The sequence below is a fragment of the Volvox carteri genome (genome assembly GCF_000143455.1).
Source record: "Volvox carteri f. nagariensis unplaced genomic scaffold VOLCAscaffold_8, whole genome shotgun sequence".
NCBI lineage: Eukaryota > Viridiplantae > Chlorophyta > Chlorophyceae > Chlamydomonadales > Volvocaceae > Volvox > Volvox carteri.
The window spans coordinates 1356320-1373277 of record NW_003307551.1 but is presented as its reverse complement, the minus strand read 5'-3'; the positions used below and the strand labels follow the sequence as shown (position 1 = coordinate 1373277).

Sequence of the window (16958 nt, the reverse complement as noted above, 5' to 3'; positions counted from 1 at the left end):
GATTGCATACGTGGCCGTGTCTACCCAATCCTTTCCAACAGCTGCTTGGATAACAGGAATGTAAGAAATCTCATGCCGCGCATGCCGGAGGCCGGCTGGGGGAGGTAGGCTGTGGTATGCCGCCAGCTGGAACAAAGCAAAGAATCAAGGCTTTTCTATCGCGAATCGTCATCGAGACATGGCCTGGGAAGCCTAGCGCGCAGGGTTTTGATAGCACTCTTCTGTCCGAAGGCACCAATCTGTATCATGCACCAGCGCCGAAACCGGAAGCCGTACGAACAATGTGTCTTTGTGGTTTGTGCGATTGCCCAAGTGAACAGATGAATTAATACACCTTCTTGTAAACGTATGTTAACGTTTTAAATAGATTCTATGTAAGAAGGCCAAGTGTATTGCCTGTAATTGCGTGCACATCTCGTATTTGTTCGGCGCCCAACTTCGGCGATGCCTCCGATGGCATCGTTTCCTTCAAAGATATAAGTGTACAGCGTGCCTTGAGTGAATACGCAACGCCAGTATGTCGACAGGGCAGGGCGGAGGTCACCTGGACCAATCCTTTTTCCGCATAGCTACAGAGTGTGCTGGCGTATTAAAAGACTTTTGCCGTGGGCAACGGTAAGTTGCGAACGGATGTAAGAGACGCTTTGCCTCCAAACGCCCCATTCGCCCTGCGTGAAAGGGTGGCATTGGGCTGCTGTTTGCAGGGCAAAAGCGAAAAAGGCACTCCAGCGTCTTGCACAGGATCATCCAAACAGCTTTTTGCCACACAGATACCTGGTGCGGGGAGCGCGTTGTGCTTTTTGTGGCGGCCCCTTACGTGTCTGTTTGCTTTTTGTGTGATAATTTGTTTCGATACGCGTTATTTCGGCCCCTGAAACTAATTATTTCGCAAAAGGAGGTGGATGTGGGTTGGCAGGTCCCATGGCATTGTAGGCTAGCAGCGAGGGTGAGCTCTGCTGCGTGTCCTTGCACGCAGGCCCGGTTGTTATATCACGAAAGTGCTCGTGTAGAGGCAGATCAGCAGGTTTCCTGCGGGACGCTGCCGTCCCATAGGCGGCTCGCTCTGCTCCATTCCGCTTTGTTGGAAGCGAAACAGGTATGTCCAGGGCAGAACATAAATTTACCTGGTTGGATTTCATCGCAGTTTTCCCCTCCAATTTATTACTTCTTTGGGGGCTGCTTACTGGCTGTTTGCTGTCGCACACAACGTTTCCACCAGGCGTCGGAGCTTGCGCCCGGCTCGCTCAGTAGCGCTGCGCTGCGTGCCACCCTGCTCGTCAACCTACTGGTTGAGGAATCAGCTCTGCAGGGTGGGCTCGCTAAACCGCAAGAGGAGCCGCTGCAGCCTAGCGACCAAGTGGCATTGGACACGTTCACAGAGCTTTCTGGGTCTGGGTCGTCGGCAGCCCCTGGATCCGGTGACGTGGCGTGGTACCAGCTACAGCCCGAGGCGCGCTGCGAAGCTATAAAGCGGGAGTTCCGCGAGGCAATAGCTCACTGCGTGCGTACGCTGGAATGCAATACGCCACTGCTGGTGGAGCCGGTCATTACGATATCAGATGCACACGCTAGGACGTGTGACCCTTGCTGCCTGGTGAGCTCTTGGGCACTCAGGCACCTACACACGGAGGGTGGTGGTATGATGGTATGAGGTGATATGTAATGAGGGCCCTATGCAACCACGTTTGCACCTTGCAAGGTTTATCCTGTTTTAAATTGTAGCACTCACGCAATAATGTGCTATCTGGCGCCCACTTTGATATGGCTCATGCAGAGGGTCCAAGACAGTATCGTGGAGTGGGTTAAACAGGATAACTGGCAACGAATTGTGGCGGAGAAGCGCAGCGTGCTTGCATGCATGCACCAAGTGCTTGAGAGCTGCCATACGCTGCTGGATAGCACCCATATTCCTGTGGATGGCATAGTGCGCCTCCTGCAGCACATCTTGAGGTACGTGAAGTATTGGGGGCTGTGCTTTGCGTGGCCTGGCTGGTATACCCACGTGTGTACGTCTCAAAGCGAGAGTGAGCTTGAAGTGCGGCAAAGCCGTGACTGTATATTGTTAATATGAGTCGGTGAGTACAAGCACATGCATCGAGTTGTCGTTCCCGTATCTCTAAGCCGGCAGACGAAGTCGTGTCGATGCTCTGGATGCTAACAGGCCGCATCAGCAGGACCTGCAGCTCTGGGCCAGCCAACTGCTGCTGAGCAAGGGGAGTGTTGACGACCTGCAGCACAAGTTTGAGACTCAGGCAGCGGTAACCGAGTTGCTCCGCATGCTTCGCCCGGGCCGTCCGAGTGAGGAACTGACGGCTGGTGTCGGCGCATCTCAGCCTGGGCTGACACAGCTTTGCCCAGCGGCCGTCCAAATGCACGCTTCGGCAAGCGCTGCTCTGCCACAGGCACAGATACAGCAGACGCAGCAGCAGCCGATGGTAGCTAGCGTCTCAGGTCAGGTAGCTGCCGCACCTGCTGAGGTGGTAATGGCGGGCCGGGTTGGGTCAGGAACCGCGAACTCTCAACCGCTACCACCGCCGCCTCAGCAGGAGCTTGCAGCTTGCTTGTCAGCTGAGCAGGAGTGGGATGAGGTGCGAGAAGGCATCACTATGCCCTCCGTAGGCGCAGGTGTTGCAGGTGCCGGTTCCGGCGGCCGAAGGGCCGGGGGCAAGGTGAAGAACAAGACAAAGGGCAATGACGCAGCGCGGGGCACCCGGAAGGAGCGTAGCCGCTACGAGCGGTACATGGACGTAGAAACCTTCTGGCGTACGACGTCGCCAGAACAGCGGCGGGAGCTGCTGAAGGTGCCCATGGCTGCATTGCTGAAAGGTTAGGCCATCGTCTTGGCTTCGGTCGACTTGGTGTCGGCGTTGTTGCAGCTGCTAACGATTATTTAGTGATACCATAAAAGCACATCTTCGTTTGATGGGTTCCGTTCAGAGCACATGTACCACCCTATGGGAATGTGGCGTTCAACTTACTTAGGGTAATTGAAGTGTAGATTGTTAGGAAAGGGGCTGCCACTTGAGTATGCTGCAATTTAAGGAGGGTACCGTCCCTGCCCTGGTGTTTCGCAATTTTAACTTCCCAGGGGTACGCCGCGAGCAAGGAAACGATGCAGTCGACGAGCTAATCGAGGGTCTAGTCCTCTTGCGGGAGCAGGGCAACCGAGCGGCGTGCTATTGGTTGTGCCCGGTCTGCGAGCAAAAGTTCCACAGTAGTCGCGACTTCCTGGGCCACGTGGAGATGGTCCACGAGGGCCTCGCAGTGCAGGCAAGGCCGTGCTTCTGTGGCCTCGGGGGTTAGAGCCGTGCTTCTGATAGAATAATTCCTCGTGCAGAGGCGTTCAGATTCGGTGACAAGCGCTGGGTGGTGTTAATGGCATAGTGACGCTAGAATTTCAGGTTGCAGTGGCGGTGTTGGAACGTGATTGGGTAGAAATCTGAAGTTCGCGGACAAAAGTGGGTATGGCAGTGTCCTGGATATCAGGAACTACTTTATGGTCTCCTTCATAGGATGAGCTCGGGTTATGCTTGTGTTTTGGCAAATTCCTGCAGGACAACAAGTACGTGTGCTGCTATAAGTGCCAACAAGACGTCGTGGGCATGTACTACGCTAGTACACGCACACCGGGGTATAATCTATGCTTTCGATGCTACGCAGCTGATGCTGCGAACGTGAGGTAAGATTCTTGGTGCTTGCGTGGCAGAGGTGTCATGCAGACTTGGGCTGTCGTAAGTGATTAAGAAAATTATGGGTTGTGCATGGAATTGTTGTGGTCTCGACTCCTCACATTAACCGAATTGCATACATTCCCTTGCGATACCCGGCAGCCTTGCATGTATGAGCAACCGTAGGCGTCAGTTATTGGGTCTAATGGCCAGTGGCACGTTCATTCAGGGCGGTCATCAAGAACGGGCATGCTACGCGTTGCTTGATGCTGTAGTGAGGAGAGATTCCTGGATTGATGACGTTACAACACCCTCCCGTTCGACTTGGTTGACACAGCGCGCCTGAAGCGTTTGAAAAGGTGTTTATGCGCCATTCCGCCAGCCGGCCCTGGTCATCGCACAGCGACTTCATGAGCACGCGCGGCTCGTTCAGCTCCCTCAGCGAGCGTTCGCACCGTCATCATCATCACCAACAACAACATCAGCAACAACAGCAGGTGCTGGGTATGCAGAAACTGCATCAGTCAGGCGGGGCGGTAGCAGTGGGGCCGGCTGGCCACGTGCATTCGGCGGCCTGTCGTCACCATCCGAACTGTCCGCACCACAGCCATGCACAAGGCCAGGGGCAGCAGCAGTACGGGTGAGTTTTGACATAAATGTTGTCCTTTCTTGCAGCAAGGCTATGGACAATGTGTAGCGACACCTGCCTGGATATGAGGGCACTCGCTCAGTGTCATGCCGAATGGCGTGTGCTTTTGTGGCACATGTGCACTTGTCGCTTCATAGGGCTTTGCATGCACACGCATGCATTGTAGGAGACATTAGGGAATATTTCCTGACGCCGTGTTGTGGCAGGTGGAATGCCGCCACCTGCTGCGTGCGTGTCGCTGCCGGCTAGAGCGCAGAAAATCATGGGATAAGCGTCTCTTTATTCCTGCGTAAAGCAATTGGGTGGTGATTTGGCACGTGCCAACCTTGGCCAACCGTACCGTTCGCGGTTCTCCCCGCAGCTTGGAGAGCTCCTCGGCGCAGCAACCGCTGAAGTTTGGAGAGGCGTCCGATGAGTGGCTGGCGCCCTTCCCTGCGGCGTCGCTGTCCGCGCCCCTCATGGTGCCCGACCCACGCGCCGGGTTGCCAGTGCCCTCAGGACCGGCCACGTTGCCGCCATCACATGCGCCCGGAACGCGGTTGCGGGGAAAGCGCAGCAGCGGTGGCAGCGATGTAAGCGCCGACAGCATACTTGGCCAGTCTCTACACAGCCGGAGCCTCAGCGAGCCGGCAAACCAGGGGCGGCAAGCGGGCGAGCAAGGGCATGGAGAGGTCGGAACAGGTTCCTCGATGGTTGATGATGGTACGGACGCCGGAGGCGCGGGCAGCAGCTCAGCGACATGGCGGTCCTGGTGGCCGACGCGGCTCATGCAGGGCTGGGCCGGTAAGGGGCAGCAGCAACAAGGGCCAGGGCAGCAGCCACAGCAGCCAGCCCCAGGGTCCTTACCGAGCGTCAACGCTCGGGATAGCGGCCGCCAGGAAGCGAGGCAGCCTAACTTTGACGGTGGGGGGCCGCCTGGTGCACTGCGCTTCACTGCCAAGGCACCGTCGTCTCCCAAATGCGCTAATGATAGCGGTACCGCCGTGCACAATGACGGCGTCTCCCACCCGTTGCTTGCTGCTGGGGGCCTTCTCGCACGCGCGGGCCACGCTGCTGGTGCAACTGAGTTGGTCGGCGTTGATGGTTTTGGAGGTCGGATGAACGGCATGGTTGTTGAGGTCATGACACGGCTGCGGGAGATATATCTAACGGATCGCGACCTTGGCGACACTACCTTGGGGCACATAACGCAGTTCGTGTACCGCAAGCTAGGTGCAGGAGCCGCGGCCGACGACCTGAACCTAGCGTCCTGCCCACCAGGGCCCCGAGCCGTGTTGCTGGAGTTCCTGTCGCAGCCCTCCATAGTGTTTCAAAGGCCTCAAGCGCTGGCTGTGGTTCTGGGCCTGTTGCCTCTGGCGGACCTTCAAATAGTTGCCGCATACGCTGTCCGCCAGCACGAGAATGCTGTGAGTGGCATGGAGGCGGCAGCGCGTGATATCGCCGCAGGAAGTGACGAGGACGGAAATGGAGCACAGGAGGAGGAGGACGAGTGCGATGGCACTGGCGGTGGCGTCGGGGGTTCTGGAAGCGAGCAGGAATATCAACTTGACCTCGCGGCACGGCTGGAAGCGGCCAGGGTGGCTGCCGCGGAGGCGGCCGTTGCGTCGCACTTGGCCGCACCAATGCCGCGGGCACGGCGACGGCTACGTTACACGAGTCGTCGAGCGCCGGCTGGGGCCACCGCTGCGCAGCAGAGCTCAGCTAGCCTGCCACCATCATCATCCGCTTCGCAATGTGCCGCAGTACAGTCACAGCTTCAGCAACAGCACAACAATACAGGGCCCGGGACGCCGCCCCTACCACCGCATGCTTGCGGCAGCTTGCACATTGGTGGCAGCCACGCGCTGTCCTTGAACCGGGTTAACGATGATGCCAGTGCGGAAGAGGTATCGGAAGAGGAGATGGAGTCGGCCGTGGACGGCGTCGAGTACACTTTGGGCCCCGACGGCGAGGCCCTGCGTGGCATGTCGCCTCACCATTCTGTTGCCACGGCGGACGCAACGATGTCCCGCTCCCATCAACATCAACTTGAGCAGCTACGTCACGCAGGCGGCGGGGGTGTGCATCTAGTGACTGGGGCCGGTGCAGGTGTGAATGCCATTCTCTGCGACGACGAGCGTAGTATGGAAGGCTCGCTGGTTGAGGATGGCGACGAGGAGGTCTCTGAAGATGTTGAGGGGGCTGAAGAGGAGTTGTCCGAAGAAGAAGACGGCGTAAGCCTTGTCCCTGACGACGAGGACGAGGAAGAAGACGGGCCTTGCGTGTCCCTCTTTAACGTCGCGGGTGATGTGGAACTTGGCTTTGACCGCCTCATCACGCAGATGTGGGGTGGTGGCGCAGAGAACGACGATGCTGCTGTAGCCACGCTTGATCAGCAGACGACAAACACTGGTAACGCCTCCACCTCAGGGCATGGCGGCTCGGGGGGCAACAGCAGCAATCGCAACCGCAGCCAGCAGCAAGGCAACCGTGGCGGACGAAATCAGCAGCAGGGCAGGCAACAGTCGCCCACGTCGCGCAGTGGCGGGGCCAACAGCGCAGCAGCTGCAGTCCCCGGAGGTCCGCTTTCCAGCGTGGTGTGCTCAGCAGGCGCCGTAGGGTTGCCTGACGACCCGGTTCTCGCGGAAGAGCTGGTGGGTCCGCGCGAGGATGAGCCTTACCTTGTGGTGGCCGACTGGTGGCTGCAGCATCTCCGCTTGAACGGCGGTGGTCCGGTGCCCGATGAGTTACGCGTGTTGCGATGGGTCTATGGCAATATTATCAACGTGCAGGCGGAAGAGTTCTGCGCACGACAGCGCGAGCTGCGCGGCGGACGCGATCGTGACACTGCCATTCTGGACCTATACGACGAGGTAGCGGCAGTCTGGCGCAGCCTACAGGCCGTAACGGACAAACGTAGCCGTCTAGAAGCGCTTCGGCGGGCTGCACGCGGCCATTTTGCCGTTGTGCGAAGGCTGGAGGAGGCTGGCGGCCACGCAACCCTAGATCAGGCCACGGAATTCTTGGATGCCGTTCTGTCCGGCTACTGCCAGGGCCAGCAAAGCGGCGCTGCCACAGGGGCTGGCACTACTGCCGGGCCGTGTAGTGATGCGGGCCCCTCTGGGCCACCGGAGCAACCCGGCACGCCCACCACATCAGAGGCGGTTGGTACTGCCGCCGAAGGGCCCGCGTCAGGCACCGGTGCCGCAGTCACAACACCAGCAGCATCTGTCAGCGCCGACACTGCGACGGCCACTGCATCGGGCAGCACTGTAACAGGTCCATCGGGTCCGTTGCTGTACCTATGTGAGCGTGCAGTAGAGGTGGTGAGGCGGCATCCAGCACTGGCGCAGGAACCCAGCCAGAGGTATGCTACAGCACTGCTGGAGCGCGAGCTGTCCGTGCTGGCGCTGGTTGAGGTAATGGTGGCGGCGGAGGCTGAAGATGCGGCGCGCGAAAGGGGTGTTGCGGAGGAGTCGCTGAAACGGCACCGAGCAGAACATCGGGACGCAGAGGCGGAATACCAGCGCGTGCAGGTATGGTGCTGCGGGGTGTCCACGTTAGGAGGATCTGACCGGCACGGGAGGGCACTGTGGCTTCAGCTGTACTGCGTGGCCCTGTTCACCCGACTATGGCTTATTTGTTGGCTGTTGTATGCAGTCCTAAGCGTGCGGCATGTGCATTCACTTCCCCTATATCGGTTGACGGTGCTGTGTAAGTTTTACTGTACGGAAAACACGGTCCTTTCTGCTTGCTTTATGATCCGCTTGATGATAAACCATCCGATTTGTTTGCCCCTCTATGGTCGCAGGCTGAGGGTCCCGCAAGCCATCGTAAAAAAGACCTCCTGGACAAGGCGACTAAGGAAGCCGAGCACCGTGAACAGTTACGCGAGTTGGCCGCTCGTTTGGCATCGCTGTCGGATAGCATTGCGGCGGATGAGGGCAATAAAACAAGATACGCCGAGAAGTGAGTGCGAAAGCTGTTGGGATTATGACGGTTGCCCCTATAGAGGTGTTCCTACCTAGAGGCCATGTTAGGATCCCGCGGTCGCGCACTTGGGCTCCATTGGAGAGTTGTATCAAGCATTAGAGGTCTGTCCCTACGCGCCTGGGTGTTCGCCGTGCATTGCGCATGATGACGACTGGTTCCGCTTGCGCAGTCGAGCCTCCGAAGGCCGGTCGCATGCAGGCTGCACGAGCTGTTGAGGTTTTTGCACGTCGTCATCCCATTCCGCTTTTTATCTGCGGGTATTCTCTGACCGTAGGCAGGACGAGGCTGAGCGTGAGCTGGCCTACGTCCGCGACGCCATTCGCCAAACCAGCGCCCGCCGTGCTTCGTTGCTGGATGTCTGCGCCACCCTGGACGTGCCGTTCGCACCCCCGCCTCCACACCATCCTCGCGCTCACCTGCAGCAGCGGCTGAACCGTAGTGGCCCAGGCGGCGGTGGCTCAGGCGTAGCGCCCGTGGACCAGGTGCCAGTTAATGGGTCGGTGGCCGCGTCGTTTCCACCTTCGGACGCGGATGTGTGCTCCGCAGCAATGGCGCTGGGGCCGCCCTCGGGAGGAGGCTTGGCGGCCGCAGCTGCGGATATGGAGTGGCGCGCCACAAGGCTTGAGTGCCTCATGTACAGGGTGCTGTGGGTTTCAGAGGCCGTAAAGATGTTTCAGCCGCAGTATAACCCCAGGCCGACCACACATCACTACAATCTTTTCATTCGCGCTACCCACTGGGCCAAGCAGCTGAGCGAGGAGTACGAGGAAAGTATCCGTGCGTATTGCTGTGAGCTGGAACGCTTGCGGGCCCGCCTGCGCGATGTTGCTGCTGTGGACTTGGGCTACGAGATTGGGGCGGCTGCGCTGGAGGTGGTTCGCAGGTATGGAGAGGCAGGAAAGGATAGCACATGGACTGCTCCTTAAGTGTGTTCCTTTTCATATCGGTGTTGGAAGACGTATTGAGGGCCGCTGTTCGGCCATGTTCGCATGCAGCGATTCCGGTGCCGGACGAAGAAGTGAGACCTGTCCGCCCTGAAAGTGCTGTGTTATTCGCGAGAGCTGATGAGGAGCGAAGCTGATTGCGTAAGCGGTTATATCGCTCATCCTACAGGCGTATCGAAGCTGCTGCCAGGGCTGCCCGTGAGGCTGCCAGCCTTACGCTGCTGAAGGAGCTGGAGGAGGAGGAAGAACGGCGGAAGGCTGCACTAGCAGCAGCCAAAGATGCCAAGGACGCCGGAGGTGGTGCGGCTGCCAGCAGCTCTAAGAAGGCGGGGGCAAATAAAAAGGCTGCAAAGGCCTCCCAGGACAGCCGAAACCGTGCGCAGAAGGAGAAGGAACGGGAACTGGTGAGAGTTGACTTGATGTGCTTGTTGAGAGTGCTGGTATCTAGCTGACGAAGCTTCTTCGCTTCTGGATGTGTGCTTCATGATAGCTCAAATGTAGTTCCGTTATAACCTACTGCTTTGTTCCCATTAGGATTACTGGCCCTGCGCTGTTATTAATCAGCTCGTTCTCGTTAAACTTTTGGTGTCGTTGCGGCAACCCTTAATCTGCCTCCGCAGGCGCGACAGGTTGAGGAGGAAGCTCGGCGTCGGGCTGAGGAGGAGGACAAGGAGCGCGTGGCTGCAGCCCGGCGGGCTCGCGAGGCTGCCCTGGAGGCGGAGTTGGAGCGCAGACGGCGAGAGCTCGAGGAGCTCGAGGCACAACGAGAGGCAGAAGCCATTCGCGCGGCCCAGGAGGCTAGCCTCCGTGAACAGCAGCTGCGTGAGCAGCGGGAACGAGAGCAGCGGGAAGGGGAGCAACGGGAGCGGGAACTTCGGGAGGAGCAGCGAGAGAAGGCCGAGAAGGCTAGCGCTGCTGCTGTTTTACAAGCGCAAGCCAATGTGCCGGCACTGACGCTCCAGCAGCAACAACCTGCAGCAGCTGGAACGGTCGCGGGCCAGCGCGCAGGCGTGGTACAACCTGCGGCGGGACAGACCACAACTGGAGGCCGTAAGCAGGAAGCTGCGGGCATGCAGCTGCAGATGCATCAGCAGGTGCGCCGGCAAGCTACAACTTCGGAGCATTCACCTGAAAAACAACAGCAACCAAAGCGCAATGCGCCGCATGGGCCGCGCCCACGCGGAACGACGGCCTCTTTGCCTGATAAGAGTGCTGGCGGTAGCATAGAAAGTTTAAGTGATTCACGGCTCATCTCGGTGAGCCCGCAACTGGCGAACGGGTTCCCGTTCGGTGCATCTTCCCGGGCTGGCTTGCCGGGCAAAGCAGGTGGCTCTACGGTGACTGCGAGCAGCCCGGCTTCCCCCCCTCAGGGCGTTGCACAAGCTGTGGTTAGTGTCGGGGTGGCCGCTGCAAAGGCACGGCAGGTTGCAGCAACCCAAGCCTCGTCGCCTCCGCCCAGTAGCTCCGGTTCTACCGGATCGGATTCGGCTGCGGCTGCTGCTGTTGCTGCAGCTACTGCCGGCATTGCGAAGGCAACGCAGAGTGCTGTGGCTACTCCTGGTGGCGCACGGTCTAGCCCAGCGAAGCAGGGCCCTGGGGCTGCGCCTGGCGTCCCGCTAGCAGGAAACAACGCTTCCCGTCGACACCATCAGCAACATATGCAGGTGCAATGTCAACCGTCGAACAACCAGGCAGGCGCCGGTGCCACTGCGGCGCCAGCTGGTGCTGTTCCAGTCGCACCGCTTGCAGCGACTTCCATCGGCTCGGCGTGGGGCTCGTCTAGCGCCGGCCACGGCATGCAGGCACAGCCCCAACCTCAGGCACAGCAGGCAGTTCCTCAGCTGCCTGTGCCTCCGTTGGACGCGGTAAGCCAGGTGTCGGGCACACCCACCGCGGTCCAGGGACCCCTCAGCCCTGGCTCGGAGTTCCCGCCGCTATCCGTAGCGGTTGCTTCTGCCCCCGGTGGACACCGGCAGCCAGTGTCGTCGCCTTCGCAGCCGCTGCAGCCGCTGCAGGCGTCGCAGCAACAGTTGAGCAGTTTTATGTCCTCTCAGCAGATGCAAATGCAGCTTCATGCGCAGGCCCAGGCCCAGCCGAATTCGAAGGCGCAGGCACAAATGCACGCACAGACACAAGGGCGCGCACGCATGATGACATTTACGCAAGGTCCTGGTGCGGTGCCCGCGGCTGCTTCGGCCATCCAGCAGCCTCTACCGCCGCACATTGAGGTGGCAATCCTGCCTTCTGAGCACTTACATGCCCAGATGCTGGAGCAGCAGTTTCATCCGAGCGTGCAGCAGCAGTACCGGCAGCAACTGCAGCAGCTGCAACAGCAGCAACCCCCACTACTACAGCAGTCGCAACAGCAAGCCAAGCAACAGGTTCCGACACCGCAACAGCAGCCTTCAAATCCACCACTGCAACCGGTGCCATCATCGCAGTTGCAGCAGCAACAACTTCCGCAACCTCCGCCACAGCAGCTGCAGGGATCACCGGCTGCAGCGGTGCCGTCGCAAACGCTTTCTAGGCATGCCGCAGTGGATGGCGTGTCTGTCCCGGATTTTAACCCTTTTGCCGAGAATCCTGTTTTCAAGGCGCTGGCAATGGACGCCAAGGCACCTCAACCCGCCTCACCCAGTGGCGCTGCTGTGCCTGTAGCACTGGCTGGTGCAGCTGGCCAAGGCCCATCCCAGCAGGTGCAGTTGCAACAAGGCGCGCCTCGGGCGCCGTCACAGCTGCCATCCGTGCAGCCGCACCCTGATGCGCTGCTGGCGGGAATACCGGGCTCACAGTCGGGTTCAGCGGTACCGAATCCAGAAGCTGACACGCACATTAAATCAATTATGTCTATTTTGGACCAGGATGGGCAGAGCCCGTCTGCTGGCTCTGGTCTGAGCGCTGGTATGTCACATCAAGGAACGGGTCCGGGAGCTAGAGCATCGCCCGGGGGTACGAGCCGCTCTACACAAAGTGGCCAGGCATCGCAAACGCCGACGGCAAACAGCAGCCCGCAGCGCGCACTCATGCCGCCGGCTCCACCTCCGGGGCCCCCGGCATTGTTGTACGGCAACCCTTATGGGATGGCTGGCGCTGCGGGTGGACCTCCCTTGCTGCTTCCTGGCACGGATGGATCACCGGGCGCTGGTGGAAGTGTGGGCCGAATGGCCACGGTGGCGTCTCCTTCGGCTGCATCCCGTTCACATGTAGTCGCGCAGGTTGGCGTGCTGCCGAACGGATCTTCGATGGGGCTATGTGGTGTGGGTGGAAATACGCTGACTCCATCAGCTATGGGGAACCCATCGGATGGCCTAGGGAACTCGGCCGGAGGGGCCCAGCCTGGTGTTCTTGCTGGCCTGCCCACCGGCGCGGCCTTCAGCAGCGCTATTTGGCGGCCTGGTAGCGAGCAGTTGGCCCCTGGTTCGCAGCTTCCTATGGGCATGCTTGGGCTGGGCCTTGGCCTGGGATGCATTGGCGCTGGGCCGAACACTTGGGGAAGTGTAGGGTTGAACAATGCCACGGCGAACATGCCAACCGGCATCCCGCGTTCCAGCTCAGCTGTGATGGCCTCACCACGGCAAGTCAGCAACGGCGGAACCGGCGAATGGGGCGGCAGTCCGGTTAGTGTAACCTCTGCCGGAGTCGCAACAGCAAGCGCTACTGCAGCTGGTGCTGGCCGTGACAATGGCATGACGCTTCCCGATTCGGTGGATACGCTGGTGGCATCGCTCCCCTCCTCGTTACTGCCGGGTAACCTGGACTCTGAGCCGGCTCCTCCTCGCAGCCCTGGAGTTGCAGCAGCGGTCGCAACGTCGGGCCTAGCGCCGACTGCGGCTCCCTTCTATCCTGCCAGCTTACGAGGCAAGGTCAGTCACCCTGCTGGCGGCGGCGTTGCTGGTGGTGGCATGGGCAACGGAAGTATGATTCAGCAGCAACAGCTTGGAGGCAGTGCAGGGATGGGCATAGGGATGGGGATGGGGATGGGGATGGGGATGGGGGCGATGGGCTTGGCAGCAATGTCTGGTGATAATGCAGCGGTGTGGATGAGTGGGATAGTTTCTGTGCCTGGTAAACAGAGCGCCGCAGCAGGCGCTGTGGCCGGCGCTGCGGCTGCCGCCGCCGCCGCTGCTGTGACGGCGGCGGGCAACGGGCTAGTTACGCAGGGACAGCACACGGGGCAGCAGCAGCTCAGCGGCTCCGCTGGTATGGCCGCTCTGCCGGGGGTTATGTGTCCGGGAGGTATACGCTACATGGGGCTTTATAATGGGGATGGCGTCAACTGGTCCCATGGTGGGATGATGCCCACGCCGGGGGTAATGGTGAGCGCGCCGGGGATCCCGGCGGCCATGCGGGCGACGAGCAGTACTTGGGCACCGTTCGTGCCGCCAGCTGGAGGCATCGCACCTAACCAGCAACAGTTCGTTCAGCAGGCAACGCAGCAGCAGCAGGCGCAGCAGCAGCCACAACAGTTGGCAGGATGGCCGCGTGGACAACGCTGGCGTAATTAGGCTTGTGCAGTACAGATTTAGGTGGCTGTGGGGAGCGGAGGCATCGTTATCGTGTGGGATGGCGTTGGTTAAGACTTGTGGGGTCATTGGGCTGCAAGGATACTTGGGTTGGGGCTTGTAACTGTCCTCTTAATCGCATACGGCCTAGGTTTGTCGTTTGGACGCCATGATACCGTACATTGTACGGCGTGGAACCTGGCACACGCAGGATTTGGGATCTTCCTATCTGGAAGTTTGTACAGGATTATCAATGTTTGCATCTTGGAAATAATGCTTGTAATGTCCATTAAGCCCATGTGCATCTTCCTTGAAGACGTATAGATTATCTGAAGGCCTCAATTTATTCTTTCTTAGCCACAAGTGACAAGCCTGTAGTGGCAGCGTTGCCTTGCACTTCACCTTGTAATTAACTGTCCACTATTTAGGATACTCACGGTACAAGTTAGTCCAACAACATATGATGGCAACCTCGGCAATGCTGCGTTTGATGACTGATCTAAAGGCAATCAAATCTGAGCCACCGGAGGTGCTTAAAAAAGACTGTGCGCGGCGTTATGTACACGATGTATGATGCTCAATCTTTTCGTGGACCTGGGCAGGGCTGCAGTGCAAGCCCAGTGGATGAGAGCAACCTCATGGTTTGGCAAGCGACAGTGTCTGGTCCAGATGAGACGGAGTGGGAAGTAAGTCCATCGGCAAACCCTTGTATTATTTGTTGCATTACGTTTCCTTAACCGCGGCCCTAAGCGTGGCTTTTTCATTTTTTAGGGTGGCATTTTCAGCCTGCGCTTCACGTTCAGTGGTATGAAGGGGACTGACGTCCGCAGCAGGGCTCAACCTTGGTTGTCTTGCTTGAACGCGAACTTTGACTAGCACTAAGGATTTGGGCTGAAACTGGGATTAGAGGTATGCCGCTATGGAGCTAGGGACTGTAGGGGCCCGCGTTCCGATTTTTATGACGAACGCCATGACGAGGACGCGCGGCTGAGGCTTCATTCAGCGTGCAAGTGCTACAGCGGTGGCATGCTTAGAAACCGTTTTAGGGTTGAAACCTTTTTGGTGTATTCGTTCCATCCCTGCTGTGCCAAGCACAGAGCGCTATCCAGACAAACCACCACGATGCCGGTTCACGTCTGACATGTTCCATCCGGTGAGTGCTTGCTGTTCCGCTCCTCGATGCAACACTTAGCATTGTCACCGTAGATAAGGAGATGGGATGCAGCGGGCCACATCACAGTCCACCATGCCTTACACATGCCCAACATGTCTTCATCGCCCACGTGGGTGGCCCCGGGAATCCCGACATTGTGTTTCTAAGAGGGTACGTGCTCTTGTTCCGCATTTCTCCTCCGGTCTCCATGCGCAATGCAGAATGTTTACCAAGACGGATCGCTCTGCATGGACGTGCTTCAGGTACGCGGATCCGGGGGGGGGGGGGTGAAAGTTGGTAGGGCGGTGCAGCTTGGACAGCCCGGCTCTTCAGTCGGGTCCGAGTCCGCTCACGGCTGTTTGGTGGTTATGTGCCACGGTTAAATGCACAGCCCGAGATCTGCACTGCAGGGCTCGTCGGCCGACCAATGGGTTCGGCCATGTGCCTGGTGACCGTTTCAAGAGATTTGCATAACGCATAGAGACCGCAGGAACGCAGGTACCTGCAATGACAAAATTCTATGGCTAAGGGCAACACCCAATCCTACATTTCACGCCCCACATATTCATACACACCGGGGCATTTGTTACTGAGAACACCATTGGGAAGGCACTGAGGTACGAAAGGAATATGGAAAAGAAGTAGACATGCGAAACCGAGTATCTCTTCCTCACAATCCGTGCACACCGGCATCAGGGATGGATGCAGAACACCCTGGACAGCATACTCAAAAGCATACAAAGCGTAAGGAACGATTACCCTGTCTATGTTTTTATGCCCCGTGTAGGACCAGTGGTCTCCCTGCCACAACGTGTCTACTCTCCTGACGTCCATCCAGTCGTTGTTGACGGATCCAAACTGCTCTAGCCCGGCTAACCCGGAAGCTGCAAACCTTTACCTCAACGACCGGGCTGCGTACAAGAAGTAAGCTTATGTCTGCCTTGGTCTATGCATGATGATAAAAGTTTGGCAGAACTAACTACGCATATTTATTGTTATCATGGGAACTTCTATGGTGCTCATGCTTTTGCGGCAGAAGGAGCGCGAATCGATACAGCTTCCTTATGCGTTCTGGCCTTATTGAGAGGAAGAGATTTGCGTCAGTAGGCTATAGAGATGCAGGCGGATGTGTTTACGTTCCATCAACATCTATACTTGCTCTTCCCGTGCAGGCGTGTGCGGCGCATTGCCCAGAAGAGTTTGGAAAACTGCTGAGCTGCAGCTGTTCCGGGGTAGGGTTTTAAGCGTTTCCCTTTTTCGCAAAGAGTCGGTTATTTGATTTGCATGATGATCGCACGGATGCGTATTGTGTGGTGCCTCTTTTCTGCATTCCAGCTTCCCGAGGTTTGTAGCATGCGATGCTATTTTCCACGGCACTGTATCATAGGAAAAAAACTGCAGGTTGCATCATATGTCGTGTACGACACGTGGGCGGAGCAGACAGCTGTGGGCTGCACGTCACCCGGACAGAGTTATACCGTGAACACGGTGCAACCGTATATACTATTTTCATGGGTAACCTGCTGACGGTATGCGGGTGTCCCCGAATGTCCTTAGGTTGTTCCGGTATAATCGTGTTCCGTAACGACATGCACTGTTTGAACCGGGAAATGAAGTGGCTTGGGCAGGTTGCATCGCTCATGCGCATGTGTTCTATCACTCAATAGATTTACAGGAGAGTCCATTTGCATTGCGCCTGGGTATGGATAGGGAGTTGTTTACTTAAACGGTACCAATATAATAATCGGCTGTAGTGCGTATTACGATTGGCCGGCTCTGCCATAGCATGCTGTTAATGGTCATGTCCAGAAGCCAGTAACTACAGTATGAAATTGTACGTGATTGCTGCTTTCCCTTCGGGTGGCAATGGGAGCCTGAAACATCTGCGAAAGGTGCAGCCCCGGTACCAATAATCTGTTTCCATATTATCTGTTTCCATATTATAATAGACTCCCACGTTACTGGAAACAGCAGGAGTCACGGAGGAGTTTGGGGCTAAGGTCCCACATTCGGATAAGCTCTGCCTAATCAAACTGAGGCTCAGATGTCCCTAGCACCACGAAGAGGGCT

The 16958-nt window shown here is 58.1% G+C and overlaps 1 protein-coding gene across 1 annotated transcript; it reads left to right on the top strand.

Annotated features, from left to right (window-relative positions):
* Positions 1–517: 517 nt before the first annotated feature.
* Positions 518–16521, top strand: VOLCADRAFT_103689 (uncharacterized protein; the record flags this gene model as incomplete). Its single annotated transcript, XM_002948014.1, has 22 exons — positions 518–615; positions 705–777; positions 977–1096; positions 1220–1594; positions 1775–1950; positions 2162–2826; positions 3089–3298; positions 3661–3679; positions 4276–4308; positions 4679–7832; positions 8108–8265; positions 8564–9172; positions 9403–9637; positions 9854–10327; positions 10898–11098; positions 11675–13549; positions 14338–14421; positions 14833–14888; positions 14928–15018; positions 15110–15151; positions 15676–15812; positions 16061–16521. 22 exons carry the CDS (start codon positions 518–520, stop codon positions 16101–16103), a joined length of 8928 nt encoding a protein of 2975 aa, XP_002948060.1. The 3' UTR covers positions 16104–16521.
* Positions 16522–16958: the final 437 nt, after the last annotated feature.